Below are 15,831 nucleotides of genomic sequence, written 5' to 3' on the forward strand. Positions count from 1 at the left end.
TTTTGTCTTTAATGCTTTCAGCAAAAAGACCCCACCAGCAGTACGTGGGTGTTTTTTCCAAACAAACTAAAATGAACTGCTACTCACTTGTTCACACATTTATTACTTAATAATTAAAAGCTGGTTTTACTCAATAAATAGTGTAGCAACATGGGGTTTTTTTGCACATGTAAAGAAACCCTATTCTCTGGAAACAAATTCATGCAGGTTTAAATTAAATAGAAACTTTAGTTTGCTTCTTGATACATAGGAGCAATTCTACTCCTTTTCCCTTTTTACAATTATGATAAATTATGTGGTAAATAATTTTTAGTTGAGTGAACTTGGAACAAATCAATTTCTTTCAAATTCTCTTTTTGGCACCCATGCAGCCTTATAAATACTTGGTGGGTAATTTGAAAATGTACTGAAGTTAAAATATAGAATATTAGTTTTAAAACCCACAGGACCAGGAAAACACAAACAGGTGTTGATAAACACAAGCACATTTGCTATAGTTTGAAATGCTAAGCCATTTAAAATTTTAGTGATCATAACTGGATTCCAATTCATATCCAGCAGTGTTTTGACATCACAAATTAAAAAAAAAAGTTTCATTCTTAACACTCTCAGATAGTAAAATCAGGAACACAAAAATACATATTCAGCTTCCTGACTACTTAACTGTATTTTTCTTAGCAAGACAAAATAGCATTTTTAATAAAAAGCTTGCATTTAAAAGATCCTGACATGAAAATTACATGTTGCCAACATAAGGGAATCAGCTTTATCTTAAAAATTTTTTAAAAATTAAGTCAACTACTCCAAGTCTCCAACCTCCTTGCATGAAAGACACAGTTTTATACTACTGTAATTTAAAAACAAGACCAAAGTCTAGTTAGTAGAGAAGTTAGGGCAAATAGCTTTGTTACCCCCTTCCTCAAAAATGAAGGTCTGTATACATTAATTAATTGAGTAACACTTCCTTTACAGCTTAAGCCCTTCCAGAAACTTGAGAAAATGCTGGGCTAAATGTCAGCTTTGGCTAGAGTAAGAATTCAGGCTGACAATAGCTAAAGGAAGTAATACAAGTTGTAGCAGCTCTAGTTACATCACGCAATACTGAAGATCCAGGTTTGAGTCTATTGTCATCTGTTCAAACAGTATAACTAGGGGCAGTAAAAGCTTCTGCATGGAACTCTTTGGAGCCTCTTGTTTTATTTAGAGAAGCTCAGTGCTCAGATGGCATCTGCTGTCCATGTGTTTTATCTAGGTATCACTCTTTTACATGCCAAGTGAGAGTGTGGAAATGACTGGAGACAGGAGAGCCTACCTTCCATGCATTGAGTGTATGATAAGCATATCTACATGAAAAGAGACACAGAGAATTCGGATCACATATGGATTACACTCAAACCAGTTCAAGATGCTCTTTTTCTTCCCTTTTCCTCCTCAATTTGGGAAGAACTGCCTTCTTCCAGTTTGCTCCTCCATGCATCAACAGTTATTCAGAATTAATACAAACTCATGAAAATCTTTTCTTGGTGTCAATTTCATTACTTAAGAATTTCTTCATGATACAGCTCACTCAGAAGTTTGTTGTTATAAATTAGTGTGAATTAATTTTAAAAGAACTCATTTACATACCAACACTACTAGCTCCCATATAACTTCAAATGTTACATACCTAAGTAGTTAAGTATCATATTTGCTTCAGTTAACATTATGAATTTGATCAGGAACAGTATTTAAAAGCCTCCTCTAACTTACCTGTGATGTAGCCTTCTAAAGCTTTTGGCACCAGTGATTTTGCAGTTCTTAGATCCTCTGCTGAGCATTTGCCTGCCTCAAGCCCAAAGGACATTCCCATTCTCTTCAGCACCTCACTGTCATCGTGAATCTCAAAGGTGTTGTCAAAATTAAAGAGGTATTCAAATCTGCATGTAAAAAGTCCAAGTGAGATCATTTTAAGAAGAGCACAGCTATGCTTTTTTTTGCTTATTTTCTGGGTGTGCACTGAGGTAAGTTTCTAGATTCTTCATTATCTGTAAAGTACCCTTAAGGGAAAAATAAATGCAGCAGATGCTTTTTCTCTTCTGTTTCTGTGACTAGCGTGCCTGCACAGTTTAAAATGGCAATTTGTCAATTAATGTAATTTCACCACTGCGAGAAGAAAATCTAAAATTTTCTACCTCATTAAACAAATTCAAAGGACTCTTGCCCTCTTTGGAGGCTTTACTAAACATGAACCTTCAGTTGTGCTAAATCAAATGCTTTTAAAGGTCACCTGCAGCTCTGTCACCAAAGGAACTATTTTGGATTTGTTTTCTTTTACATTTCACTTTCTGTTTGAATGTGCAACACTCCTCCTGTGAACTGACCTATTTACCTTGGTATAACTTTGCTTTTTTGGATGCATTTGGATGCAGCTAGCAGAGCAGTCTGTCCAGAGTCCTGTATGAACAGAACTTACCATTTCTGCTGCAGGATTATCAACATCTTTTTCATAGCATACAAAAGTGGAATTAGTGATAAAATAGCTTTAAGAAAAGCAGGGGGATTTACACTGTCCTCATGCTATGAGCACAGGCTATTAAAAGCCTTGACACCACCAGTCCAGGGATTACAATGTAAGGCTACATCCCAGTACCTCATTTTCTGCTAACAAAACCCTTCACCCCTGGAAAAGCAATCCATCCATGAGATGTGATCTTTAAAAGATGTCATTGGTGGGACTTCGATTATCTTTCCAAGCTGATATCATGTGTGGCTCTTCTTGACAATTTTTTTTTCAATACTAATTTTTGTTTAGAAAAGTGAAAACTTTTGTACGTATACAGAAAATCTTAATCTAGAAATCTACATACTTAGTGCTAGGTCTAATTGTTGGTTACAGGCGTAATTTCTTTTGTGACCTGTACAGTATTATTATGCAGCTGTATTTATTTAAGCATAACTATGCGTTACACTATTCACTCCTTTCCTAGTTACTTGAAGTTTTCATTCAAGGACTTGACATGACCAACATCAAATGCTACCATCTGCATCTACTAACTGGTACAATATATATATTCTGTCTAGCACCTGTCACCTGGCCACTTCTCTTAAAGTCTCTTAGTTTTAACTGTAATAAGCAACGCTGTATAGCTGTTCTCTATGCACATTCTCCATGTCACCCATGATTTTACAGACACCTGTGAATCTGCTGTCCTCTCTTTTCTAGGTCAAAAAGTCCATCTGTTCCTTCTGTGAAAGGCTTTTCATAGCTTCAGTCACTCTTGCTACCCTATGTGTCTGTCTTCTGGTTATGCTATGCTTTTTCCAAGAACAAGACAGTACAGAGTATTCCAGATATAAAAGCTCTACATGCATCTAGTTTTATATTGTATTCCTTACTGTTTTTCCAAATAATTCCCAGAATTATTTTGGCTGTTACTGAGAAATCAACTTTTGTTCTGCCATCTTACTATTCAGTTTGAGTACAGTTCCAAGCAGCTGGAATTTTCCCAAGCAATTATTTTACTTTGGAAGATCCTCTATACCTAAAATTTTGAGTGGCTTAATGCTGTGAGCTTAGCCGTTCATTGGACTTTCTAACATCACCTCCTTGTGCATCATAAATACTGATAAGCCAAAGGTTATATAAATATTACCTGGGAGAAGAAAGGAAAATGGAAGCCCTTTAAACAGTGGGTTATCGACTGAGGATGAAACTAAGTGAAGGGCAAGCACTCAAGTTGACTAGTCAGGGGTTAGGCAGCACAACACTCTCCAGTACAGTTCAGAATTTGGATTCTCCTAACTGAGTGACCACTTCTGCCAACTGCCTTGTTTAGCACATCAATATAACAGTGATTATTTAAACACTAGCATTTTCTGGCACTGTTTGTCTACACACTGCTGCTGCCACTCATCTGTTGCATGAATAATAAACACAGTGAAAAGCTGGATTAATTTCGGTTCTACAATTAATGATCTCTAGATGAGAGTAATACTGAAGCTGGGTTATATAAACTGAAGTATCAGCAACTGAAATAATCCTGCTGTGCTCATTTTTAGTAGTAATGTTCTCTTGCATTCTTAAATTCAACTTTTAATAGTATTGCTTTTCTGCATGTTGATGCTTAGATTACTAGAGACTGTCTATTTTTGCTGTATGTTAATTGACTTGAAGTTCAGTACCACAGAGTGAAATCTGTAATCTACAGTATTAAAGCAAAGCCAGCTATTTTTAGCTAATAAACTAGTTGTGATCCGATTAACAGTTAACATAACAGTACCTCATACTTTCAGCCATATCTTCACAGGAGGAAGAACATAAGCACCCAGAAGTAGGTAAGTGGAAGATTTTCAGATTAATATAAGAGTGCAACTATAGCACTTTGCTTACAAAGACTGTATTTCAAATTTCCTTCCTTTTTTCCTTCAGAGAGCTGGGTGCAACCCTTTTGCTATTAGAAGACACTTTCAAAGTTGTTATCACCTCTGCCATGTTACTTTTGTGTTACATGGATCCTTGTGTTTCTGACTAAATACAGTTATGGCATACTAGGAATCAGAATTCAGAAGCATTACCACATGGCTTCATTAAGAACTAGTGCTGTCCTAGTATATAATTTCATTCAGTTATTTCTCCTGTGCAAAGAATGCAGTCTGAAGTGCCTTTTACAGTGAAAGTTAGCCTGTTTTTAGTGGTTGTAAAGTAATGTTGATAAACTTACTTATATTCCCATTACTATTACTACTGCATTTGCATTAAATATTAAAAAAAACAACCCAAAACACCCTCCTGAAATGACAGCAGCAAATTTAAATACATAATTACATTTAGTAAAATAGAAAAAATCTTATTTGTTCAAAGAAAAACTCCAGTCTACAAAGGAAATGGAATTCTAGAAATTGATTCTGTAAATACTCACTTATCACTTGATATGCTGCAGTCTATAACTGTTCTTTTGCTAGTGTTGACTATTAAGAAAGGCAGCTGAATTGTTGAGTTAAAAGCTGGAGGACCTTGATTTTGTTGTTCATTTTGCTGGTTTCTTTGTACCAAGTTTTTGAATGCTATTTGCTGTAGAAAGAAAGAAAAAATTATCACTGACAAAAAAGAGCAAATAAAATTTTCTGTCAAAAGCTAAGTTGTGGGTCTGACTTCCTCTTTGCACTAGTGAAGCTCATCAGGAACAGAATTTAAACACAATTTTTTCACATATATCCTAATGGCTATGGCCCCCTCACAATCCCTGGAGAAGAAACAATAAAGGAGCAATAAGGCTTGGTGGAGATTGGTTCCCCATTCCTTTTAAAAAGTCACTGGCCTCAGAGGTCGCTGTTACTTTATATTCACAGTTACCTCAGAGTAGGAGCTGTAACAAAAGTTAACAGAAATTACAGCATCCCCCTACTTCTCATGAGCTATAATCACTTCCTCATCTCATCCATCACTCTCTTCTCTCTCTCAAAAGAGGTAAGTTTTGAAATTCTCTAAAAGTCTTTCAACAACAGGTGTTTTTCATTACACCACTTGCTCTCTGCTGAATTCTTATGTCTGACTGAAAATGTATGAACGTGTATTTTTACAGAATCACAGAATTGTTACAGCTGGAAAAGACCTCTCCCAACTGCCCACCTAGGAGTAAAAAACCAATGATTTAATGATTCTGTGAAGTGAGGGTAAGAGGTCCTCCTACTAGAATCCACAAAGGTCACAAGCATACAGCTTTTCTCTCTAGTGTATCATAGCTGCTAAATAAATATAGAAAGAACTCTAGAAGCTCTAACTTGTTGGATTTGCACTTGATAATTTCATTTATAGAAAAAATAATTAAAATTAACTGTACCTGCAGCAGCAGTTCTTGTAGTTGGGCTCGCTTCTGGTTTATCCTTTCAATCCGCTTCTGTTTTTCTAGCTTAAAATATAAATGTAAGAGCATTAAATATTTAACCTTGTCTTTTCCATTGTACCAAACTGAACAGACTTCAGAGCTACATGAATGTGCTAGTACCATTGCAAAAACCTATACTTTCATTGTAAATGATGGAGAATTCCATGGCATGACAAGTAAATTGCACAAGTCCCTTCAGCCCTACCCACAGTCACCTGAGTTTCTCCATAAAACAGGTCTGACAAAATGTAATTTCTTTTGTTGTCAAAAATTGGAACTCCAGTAATGAATCAACAATTACAAGAGACTCTTATTTCACCACCCCATTCCTCCTCTTTTCTATTGTGCAGAGCGACAATTAGCACCAAATGAAACATCTGCTTGAGGGGGTGCTTTGGGTTTACTTTTTGTATCACTGCTCCCCAAAATATTAAGTTCTTCAATTACCTTTTTATTCAACCACTGAAACTAAATGGTGCAGTCTTTTAAAAACTCAGCTGGCCTAAGCCACCCTGTTTTATTTGCAATGTTACCTTGTGCTGCTTCCTCCACACACACACACACATTTGAATGTTAAAAATGCTTCCTTCAGAGCACAGTCGGTGACTGTCTTTGCTGGGACAAATATATAACTCTTAAAACCAATAAACAGTACAGATATAATTTAAACATGGTTTCTATATAACAAGCTTTTTAGTACTGATTTCTCATTTTTGTACCTGTAATCTTACAGAATAACACTGTAAGAAGAGCTGGCATTTTATACAGCTTTAAAAGCAAAATTAATTCTGATTTTGTGCACAATGAATTGCAGCTTAATTTTCTATTATTTTCTAGTAAGTCATAGGAAGCAACATTTTTAGAAAATAGGCCTGGCTTCCATTTTGTTCATATGTAATTAGGGCATATGATCATTGCAGATAACACAAAGTACCAAAGCTGTAACAATAACCCATACTGAAGACAGTGCATTCACATGAATTAATGTAAAATGTTAATTTATCTATAAGCCCTAAGAAAGGAATTCTGGAGTATAATGAGCATCCTCCTTGGATGGATCTATTTTCCAAGTTGTTGTAACAGACAAGGGTAGTAAAAGTTGTTTTTTTTCTTACTACATCTAGAAAGATGATGTAAACAAACCTGCAGAAAAAAAATGTTCTGTACTAGAGAGGCACCCCATCCACCTTTAGGGTATTTAATGTCACAACTATAATACATATTAAGATGTATTTACAGACAGTCATTACAGCACTCTGCAGGAAATACAGTAACTTGTGCTTTTTCTTTATAGACCGTTTGGCCTGGAGGACAAGCAACATTTGTGCATATAAGTTCTGGTAACCTTGCAAAAACACAGTAACTCTTAGCCTACTGGAAAAATAATGGGAATAACCAATAAGCAAAACTTGGTTGTTTTTTTTTCTTGACATCCTGGCAGGAATTATTTTTCAATTTAATTTCTTTTCAATTACATTTTCCAAATAGAGACACTCAAAGAAAATTTGTCTCCTCTTAAGTGTATACCATTTTGTAAACATAACTGCACCATAAATTCTTTTTACTTTCTTCTGGTTAATTCAGGCTACTACAGACTTTAATCTTAAAAATAATCTGTGTTTTAATCAGTGTCCATTTTTCTAAGGTAAACAGTTGCTTTTAACAATGGCATGTAACGTACACTAAATAAAACTGAACCAAGCTTACCTAACCATATCCTTTCAGGTTATTAAAAAATCAAAAGTGATATTTTCATAGTGTGCAAGAGTCAAAACCCATCAGTTTCAAATTGAGAAAAAAACCTCACTCTCCTACAGTAGAGCAGCTCCATTATCACAACCTGTGAACTCTACAGAACTTCCCATCTACCTTACTTTACCTCTAGATTCTGACATTCCTGAGCTGAGTTTGTAGGAAGGCCGATCCATCTGATTTCCTTCTTCTCCTTTGAAATGATGTTCATGGCCATCAGGACATTAAGGGCATCGTAAACTCTGCGTCTGATATTTTTCTGATCATAAGCCTGCTAAGAAAGTAATACAGCATTAATTACAACAAAGGAATTCTAGAAGGAAAGTCAAGATCAAACACATCCTTCATCAACAAGTACAAGATAAAAAGCCAAAATGGCAGTTCAAGTCAGAGTAGTATTAAACATGATGCCTTCATCATGAATGCCTCATGAGCATGTTGGTTGCAGATGGGAGCTCCAGGCCTGCTTGAAGCCTCTGCAGCAAATTCCCATCCCTGCACGTCTGAGACAGTTGAAAAGCCTGACAAGACCATGTATGGTAGATACAAGAGTAGCCTTTTGGAAAAGCTCTTTATTTTGGCAGACTTCTGTATTTTGTTTATAATTTAGAGGGAGCTCTATTCTTCATTTTATTGACGTGTTTTTAAATTTCAGAGAGTAAGTCTTTATATTTGGGAAGTAGTTAAATAAATGAAGTATGGAGTGTGGCAGGACACAGCAGAAATAGAAGGGACAGAATTCCATGATAAACCAGACAATGCTGTGATGGTGTAACAAATTCCAACACATGGTTGCTTACCGAATCTGTAGCTAGGTGGCTGTTGGAGTTTGTGAATTCTGATACCAGCTCATCAGCAACTTCATTGTATGAAGTTGTTCCTTTACGTTGAACTTTTTCACATACTTTCATGGAAAAATGCCTCAGACCCTTCCCATTCTTATCTCCTTTTTTACTTCTCTTGCTGGAAAAAGGAGTAATTTTAATACATTCAGTGATAATAAGCTACTTTGTTACACAGCAAAAGGTCTTCCTTGGCAACAGGTATCGGAACTCATGACACTCTGTACTACCTAAATGAAAAATTAAGCTGTTCTGCTTTTTCCAATCAGTTTCTTACAAGTTGGCAAACAAAGTACACTGAAGCCTTTTGCCCTTTTCTTGGTGATTTCTACCTTGATAGTTTTTGAACTCATGCTGCTGGGCAGATGCTTAAAGCTGGATTTGTAATTCACCTCCAAGTGGGTTTCACAAAAGAAGCACCAAAAAAAACCAACCAAGAGCGAAAACCTCACAGGGTGTTTATGTGCCTGGAAGACAGATTTGCAGAGAACTCTCGTGTTTGTGCTTAAAATAGAAAGGCTCAGACATCCCCATTTACAGTGCAGCAGAAATTACCTTACTTCTCCTAACAACCAAGTGTAGTATCTGTGCCATCACGTGTAAGACTGCAACACAAGAATCTCTTCTGTGGAGAGGAAGTGCATATTGGGTTCTGTGGTGCCAAATTAGAACTGGCAACTGTCAGTCATTTTCAGTTCACTTTCTTCCTCAATAAAGCAAGAGCTTAAATAATGGTAATGGAAAAAAACAGGAGCAATTGGTTTTATCACATAAGGTAGATTTGGCTGTGTATTTCAACAGATGCCTCTAAAAAGCTCAGCTGTGTTGTTTTAGGTTTTTATTTATAATTATTATTGTACAAGTTGATGTTTCAGAGAGATCTATTATTTTACAGAAAAATATTTCATTCTGTCAACAGTAACAAGCTAAGGAAACATTAAAATACAATAATGTTTTTCAAAATTTTGCATATATTGAAAAAAACAGACCAATGGAAAGAACGACAGAAGAAAAGGAAGAGTGAAAAGGAACACGGGGAGATTTTTCTAAAAAACAGCACTCCTAATCCTTGTGCACATACTCAATTTGAGTAACCTCCTGGTAAGTAAATTAATAAAACCACCTTCAACACATTCAAAGATGTTTCAGAAGCAAAGAAAAGATCATCTGTTTACAGGTACTTCTCACATAGAAAACTAGAACAATCCTGTTTCTAAGGATGTTTGTTTTTCACAACTTCCATTATCATCTGTAAATGTTCAGGAACTGAAAAAGCAAAGAATAATGAATGATAACTACAAGGAATAACACACAACATAGTTTTTATGTGGAGGAGTGAAAACTGCTGGAAGTGGGAAATGGACACCCATATCTCTGAAGGGTAGATCTGAAGAAATAATACAGGTCTGACAGAACCCATAAAATATGTTCAATAATACTCACCTTTCTGAAAAATCTGATTCTATAAAGTCTCGAGTCCGCTTCCTGTCCCTAAGAAAACATAATTCAAACTTAGAAGAAAATAACATTATATATTCAGACCAATAAAATAAATGTATTTGGGGCTTAGCTGGGTACTAATGTTTGCTGTTACATGGTTACTGAAGGGGGGGAAACCAGCACACACAGCTTGAGAAAATTCAAAAGGAGGTGATTAGGAGGTAGCCTGAATTCTGTTCCTAATTTTACCATAATTTTCAGAAAGTCATCTCAGCTGGAACTGAAGGAAGTGCTGATGTGAGCTAGATGATAATCAAATCTCTTCAAAAAGAAGCTGGGCTCCTTTAAAAATTTCTCCATGCGGAAGAAAAATCCCTTTAAACAGTGCATAAAATACATTCTTTATTTTCAGGACAGTGAATGTTTTGGTATCTTTAACAAAAAACAAGGTCAGACACTAAACACATTCATATTAATTCAGAGCAGAAGTAGCTGACATGAATTCTGCATAGGAGTAGCAGTCACTTATCATTGCCTGTTTCTGTATCAGTCCATTTATTAGCTACAGCCACCAGACTTCAGAAGTTGCAATCCCAACTTGCCTTTTGTCCTTTGCAGCTGACACAGTGCACATTGCTTGAGAGCTGTTGGTAAGTTACCTCACGTTACCCTGCAGTTTCAAAACCTGGGCTCACAGCAGATACTTACACAGCTAAAAACCTGACAGTGTCATGGAGGGAGCTGAACACCCCTGATGGATCTGAAGATCCGTGCCATGGGAGCCTGCACATACTTGGCTGCAGGACCCAGAGCCCCGAAGCAGCCGCCGCTTTCCGCGGGACCTGTCTTGGCAACCCCTGTCCATGGTGCTTAAGCGCGGCCGGGGCCCAACCGGGGCAGAGCCGGGCAGGGGCAGCACGGCAGAGATCTGAGAGCTGTGCCCTGGTCTGTAACCCAGAACAAATACGCTGTTTGCTCATTTGATTTGGGAAACAATTTGGCATCTCGGAAGAGGAGTAAACAAGAGGTGAAGCAGGGAGTCTGGACTTGCAAACCTCTAGAACTATCTTCAGCAAGGCTCACCCCTTAGGTTGGGCGATACCACAGACCCTTCCTCACCTCAGTTTTTCAGATGAAAATATGACCTATTGTATAGACATCTGCAGCAATCAATATTGATCGGCCAATCTGGAGAACATCTTGCTGCTTTTCATGGGCAAAGCAATAGTGATGCGCTGCAGCGAGGCTTCTCTCTGGGCATCTCCATCATGGGGCTTGGATGAAACTTAAGAAAGCTAATGGGCACTGATCTCCAGTTTAGGGAGCTGTAAACAGACAGTATAGCTTTTCCCTCCTCTAGCTGCTGGAATAACTTCTGCCTGGCCTACATATTGCACAAAATTTTAAGAAACAAAGTAATCTTTGACAACTCCCTTTTCAAATAAAATCAGAACTAAGTTGATTCAAGAGGTACTTCAGGAAATAAACACATGGTCAGCAAAAAATTAAGCTTAAAAACTGCTCAGCTGGACAGGCAACTTACTGACTCTATGGTGGAAATACAGCAGGTGAGAAGCACTAGCCTATGACAGTCCTTGCTTACAGCATAGAATGAAGAAGGACAAGGTAAAAATATTGTACTGTCATATCTGCCATCTCCTAGATGCTCCATTTTCCCACCTGTAAATCTGGAAAGGTACTACTGACATTCATCACTGATTAAAAATATTACTCTATATATGGAAATAAATTACTTTTTAATTTTCAGAGGCAAAGCCCTACACCTGTCTTGAGACAGATAAGCTCAGCAGTACTGGAATTAAAAAGTAAATAAATAATGAAATACTGTAAAGACCAGATTTTTTCAGAAGACATAAAGATTGTCATGTTACTCTGGAGTCACATCAGAACCCAATGAAAACTTGTTGCTAATGTAAAATAGTAATAAAAATACTACGTTGATTATTTAAAACATTTTCATTAGAGCTTATTTTTAAATGCCTCTTGAAGTGTTTCTCAGACTCTCTCACTGTTAGCACCCGCTGATATGCTCACTAGCAAAGCTACTTGGATATACCATGAATTTATGAAAAAATAAAGGCTTAAATGGAGTTATCAATTTGTATCTCCGTTTTTCACAAATAAACAGACTCTGCCATAAACCAAAATTGCAAGAGACAGTACAGTGAGCAGTGCTTTGTACTTCCATGGTCACATGCTCCAGACATGAAGAGTGTATGCTCCCTTTGGGTGAGCAAGAACTAGAAGCTATAAGCCAACACAGAGATACAATGGTATAAATAAAGGAGAAGATCAGAACAGATCCTCAAACATCTTTAAATAAAACAAAAGTCTTACCCTGGGACCCAGCCAGAAGCTTCTGTTATATGAGTCTGTGTCACCATTGTTGGAGCTGGGTTATATGGACTCCCAATCAGAACATTTCCTGAATTGGTCAGTCTTTGTGATGTGCTTATGATCTGTGAAATACAGAAATAAAAACCACAGCTCTTTAAGAAAGCAGAGGTTAGCACAGCCCAGAAGTCACACTAAGCATGGTACCAAGAAAAAAAAATAATTCTGTACCAGATGCAAGCTGCAGCCAGAATGTGTAGAAGAGATGTCATTAGAAGATCTTAATACATGAAAGTAATTACAGTGCTTTACTAATTTTTACTAATTGTACCATATTACTCTATTCTTCATATAGACAAGAGCTAGACAAATAGAAATAATTACCAGGTATGGCAGTTAGAATTTGTACCTATACACATATAATTGTTTCTTCAAGAGTACATCTAGGTAATTTCTTGATCCCTGTAATCAACGAAGCCTCCTTTCCAATGGATTTGCTCTTGTAATTGGCTGTCTTTGGTGCACCAAAGACAACCTGAGCTGCAGACAACGTATATTCTCTGCAGTTTCTGGCATTCACAAGATCTTGAGGCATTGCAGCAAGCTAGTAATGCAACACTGTACCTAGGGAATTAAACATGAAGTCTGTATAGAATAGATAGAATTCACATTTATTCAAACCTGGTGAAATTGTATGTAGAATGGCTGTTAACCCTGAAACACCTGGTCTCAACAATAGGTCACCAGAAAAATTTAGATAGTACTTAACAATGAAACAGTATTAATTAGCTAATCTTTAAAATAAAACACATTCTTTTTATTCCGGTATGGTAAGATTCATACCCAAGTGGCTTGGACCTTTCTTTTTGCTGATACTTTAAACCTTTAATTTCAATTTTTTAAACTTTGTTTTACTTTATTCCATTTCGTAGTGACATTTTGAGTACTGACCGTACTAAACTTCTTAGTTTCCTTTACTAGTTAACTTACCATGTCAGTATATGGCAGATACTCTGGTATGCATTTGTATTGTTTAAACAAGTAGAAAAAATGGCATCTGAAGAACTTCCCATTTCCTTTTAGCTCATTGAGCTAAATTCACATCTCTCCTGATACCACATCATGATTACATACATGTATTTTTGGGGCTTAAATACATGAATTTATCTCATTTGTTTTTTTGCAAGTGGATAGCTTAACAGAAACAACTGAAAACAGAAATCTGGGAAAACCAAACCAGAGGTACAGGTTAGCTATTTACTGGTTGATACTGGAGAATCCCTGGCTGGAAGGGAAGATCCCTTTGCACACTGCACGCAGGCACAGGAAAGGCAGCAACTTCTACCAACCTACTGCTCCATGGGCTTGAAGCCAGAAACATTTTGTGAGAGAAGGATTAATTTTTAAAGGCTTGCTTAAGGTTCAGCACTGGTATAACTAGTATGTAAATGAGGATCAGTAATGCAATATTTCAGTTAAATATCAACCCAATCCAGCAACCTTTTATATAAATTTCTTGCACGACTGTAAATATTTATTTGCAGCAAGCATTTGGTTCTGTTAGCGTACGACAGACGCATGCCACAAAGATGTCAGGTATTTTGCATACTGAAATGCATTTTTCCACATTCCACCCTCTCTGGGGCTTCACATTCTTCTACTGATGGCTTATATATCAGTGATAAAATGTGTCATAAAAGAGTATTTTATGTCTAATCTCCTTATAATTTTCTTGTGACAACCACTGTAATAACCTGAGGTGGTAAATCATGTTTGGATGTTTCCAAGACCGACCTGTCCTTGTATCTGTCTATACCTTGGTGCCATCTCGTGGAGAAGGACACCAGCAGCACAGAGACCCTTCCCACAGCAGCCAGGCAGCTCGGGTGGTCCCTGTTTGATGGGCACTTACAGGAGGTAGTTGCACAGGCACAAAACTCCCCCTGTCTACAGCTTCTTGGCAAAGCTGCAAGTTCTAGGATGCAGGGACACAGATGTCACAGGTATACAAATCAGTGTCATTTCAATGTCACTTTTAAATTTACTACTGAAGGTTTGATTTCACAAGAAAAACTACACTGTATTTCAGAGGACTAATTCCATCTTAACAGCAAACACTTTTCTTGTGTCCTGAAGTAATCACATAAATTCCCAGCATAGCATAAAACAGAAAAGTAAAACCTTACCCTAATTTAGCAAACAGAGCAGCTGTAATGTGCTAAATCCCTGTAACTAAGTACTAACATTTTATCTGTAATTCTAAGGCTGTTAAATTTATACCTGCAGACTGAATCTAAAGTAACAAACACTGGTACATAAGGATCCAGCCCTGCCAATTCACCGTTGGCACAGCCCCCTCCCAAGGGATTCAGAACAATGGCCACGGTCCAGCTAACAGCCCATTCCACTGATCCTGGGGCTGTGTGAAGGACCTGGAGCAGCCCCAAGGGCTGTACCTACAGTGGTTAAATAAAGCCAAAAGCCCAGCAGGATGTTGCTAACACAGGTGAGATGCCAAAGGGGCACTCACATTCCCACAATTAAGAAGCTGTGAACATTGTCATCTAAATGGTCTAGCACACAACAAAGCCAAACACTGGATGTCTTAGGAGGCCTGTGTTACTGGCTATTTAATCAGAAAATATTTTCTGAATACAGATCTGTCCTTGCAAAGGAGCAGTAAAAGTAACTTTTAAAAAAAAACTTAAAAATAAAATTTAAAAATAAATAAAATAAAATGTGTGTGTCACAAAATGCAGTAGCTTTTGCAACATCTACCTGCTATAGAACCTAAAGTGCAACTAGGGGGGTTCATTTCAACCAAAAGCAGGGTCTTGATAAATCACTTGTCAGAGTAGGAGCTACATTAAATAACTGCTATCCCCTGTTTTTGGCTATTATTTCTTGCACTCACAAAACACAACTTCTGTAGTAGAACTATTCCAGTCAGATGCTACAGGGCACACGCTGTAGCAACACCTGCATCAGCACTGATGCACGAAGCAACACTATTCTCTGGTGGACAGCCTGTGGCTGGTACTGCAGATGGAGAGCTCTGCACAGGGGAGGATGCAGCTCAGGGTGCCCATCTGTCCAACTGGGATAAAAGCCACTGAAGAACAGTAATAACTGCTGATGTGAAAAAGACCCAGCACAATTACTTTTAAAACACATCAAATCATTCTTGCACTCAGGCTAAGTGCTTGGCAAGTAGGCATGAGGTTGCTAAAAACAGTTCACTGCATTGCCTCTTTAGTTCTCTGGCCACCAGAAAAATAAGAATTTTTCTCAGAACCAGATCCAAAATCCCTGGAACAGCCAATGTTCACTCATGCAGTTACCACTGACAGGAAGAGACAGTTTTAAGAAGAGCAGTTTCAACAAGGTAAAAATCTCCTGCAATATACATGAGATGTTTCCTTTTTGCCAATGCTAGAGATTTACCAGTGAGAACATGACTCAAAATATTCAGTGTCAGTAACATTCTTAATGAGATTTTTTTTTTTCTTAATACATTTTTGAGTAATAGTTTAAATGCCAACTGTTGAAGTAGTTTCAAATTCCACTCAAAGGCAGGA

At 37.3% G+C, this 15,831-nt stretch overlaps 1 protein-coding gene across 3 annotated transcripts in view; it reads right to left on the bottom strand.

Moving 5' to 3' along the window:
• Positions 1–15,831, bottom strand: part of TFDP2 (transcription factor Dp-2 (E2F dimerization partner 2)) — a 37,393-nt gene that overhangs the window by 5,618 nt on the left and 15,944 nt on the right. The window contains exons 4-10 of one of the 3 annotated variants that reach the window (XM_010001643.1): positions 12,257–12,378; positions 9,902–9,949; positions 8,417–8,579; positions 7,744–7,887; positions 5,820–5,888; positions 4,899–5,050; positions 1,750–1,916 (exon numbers count right to left, since the gene is read on the bottom strand). In XM_010001643.1, coding sequence (XP_009999945.1) covers positions 1,750–1,916; positions 4,899–5,050; positions 5,820–5,888; positions 7,744–7,887; positions 8,417–8,579; positions 9,902–9,949; positions 12,257–12,378 — 865 coding nt within the window. Of the gene's footprint in view, positions 1–1,749; positions 1,917–4,898; positions 5,051–5,819; positions 5,889–7,743; positions 7,891–8,416; positions 8,580–9,901; positions 9,950–12,256; positions 12,379–15,831 lie in introns of all 3 variants that reach the window. The other 2 variants (XM_010001642.1, XM_010001644.1) reach the window with 2 other exon arrangements.

This window comes from Chaetura pelagica, unplaced genomic scaffold (genome assembly GCF_000747805.2).
Source record: "Chaetura pelagica isolate M959 unplaced genomic scaffold, ChaPel_1.0 scaffold207, whole genome shotgun sequence".
Lineage (NCBI taxonomy): Eukaryota > Metazoa > Chordata > Aves > Apodiformes > Apodidae > Chaetura > Chaetura pelagica.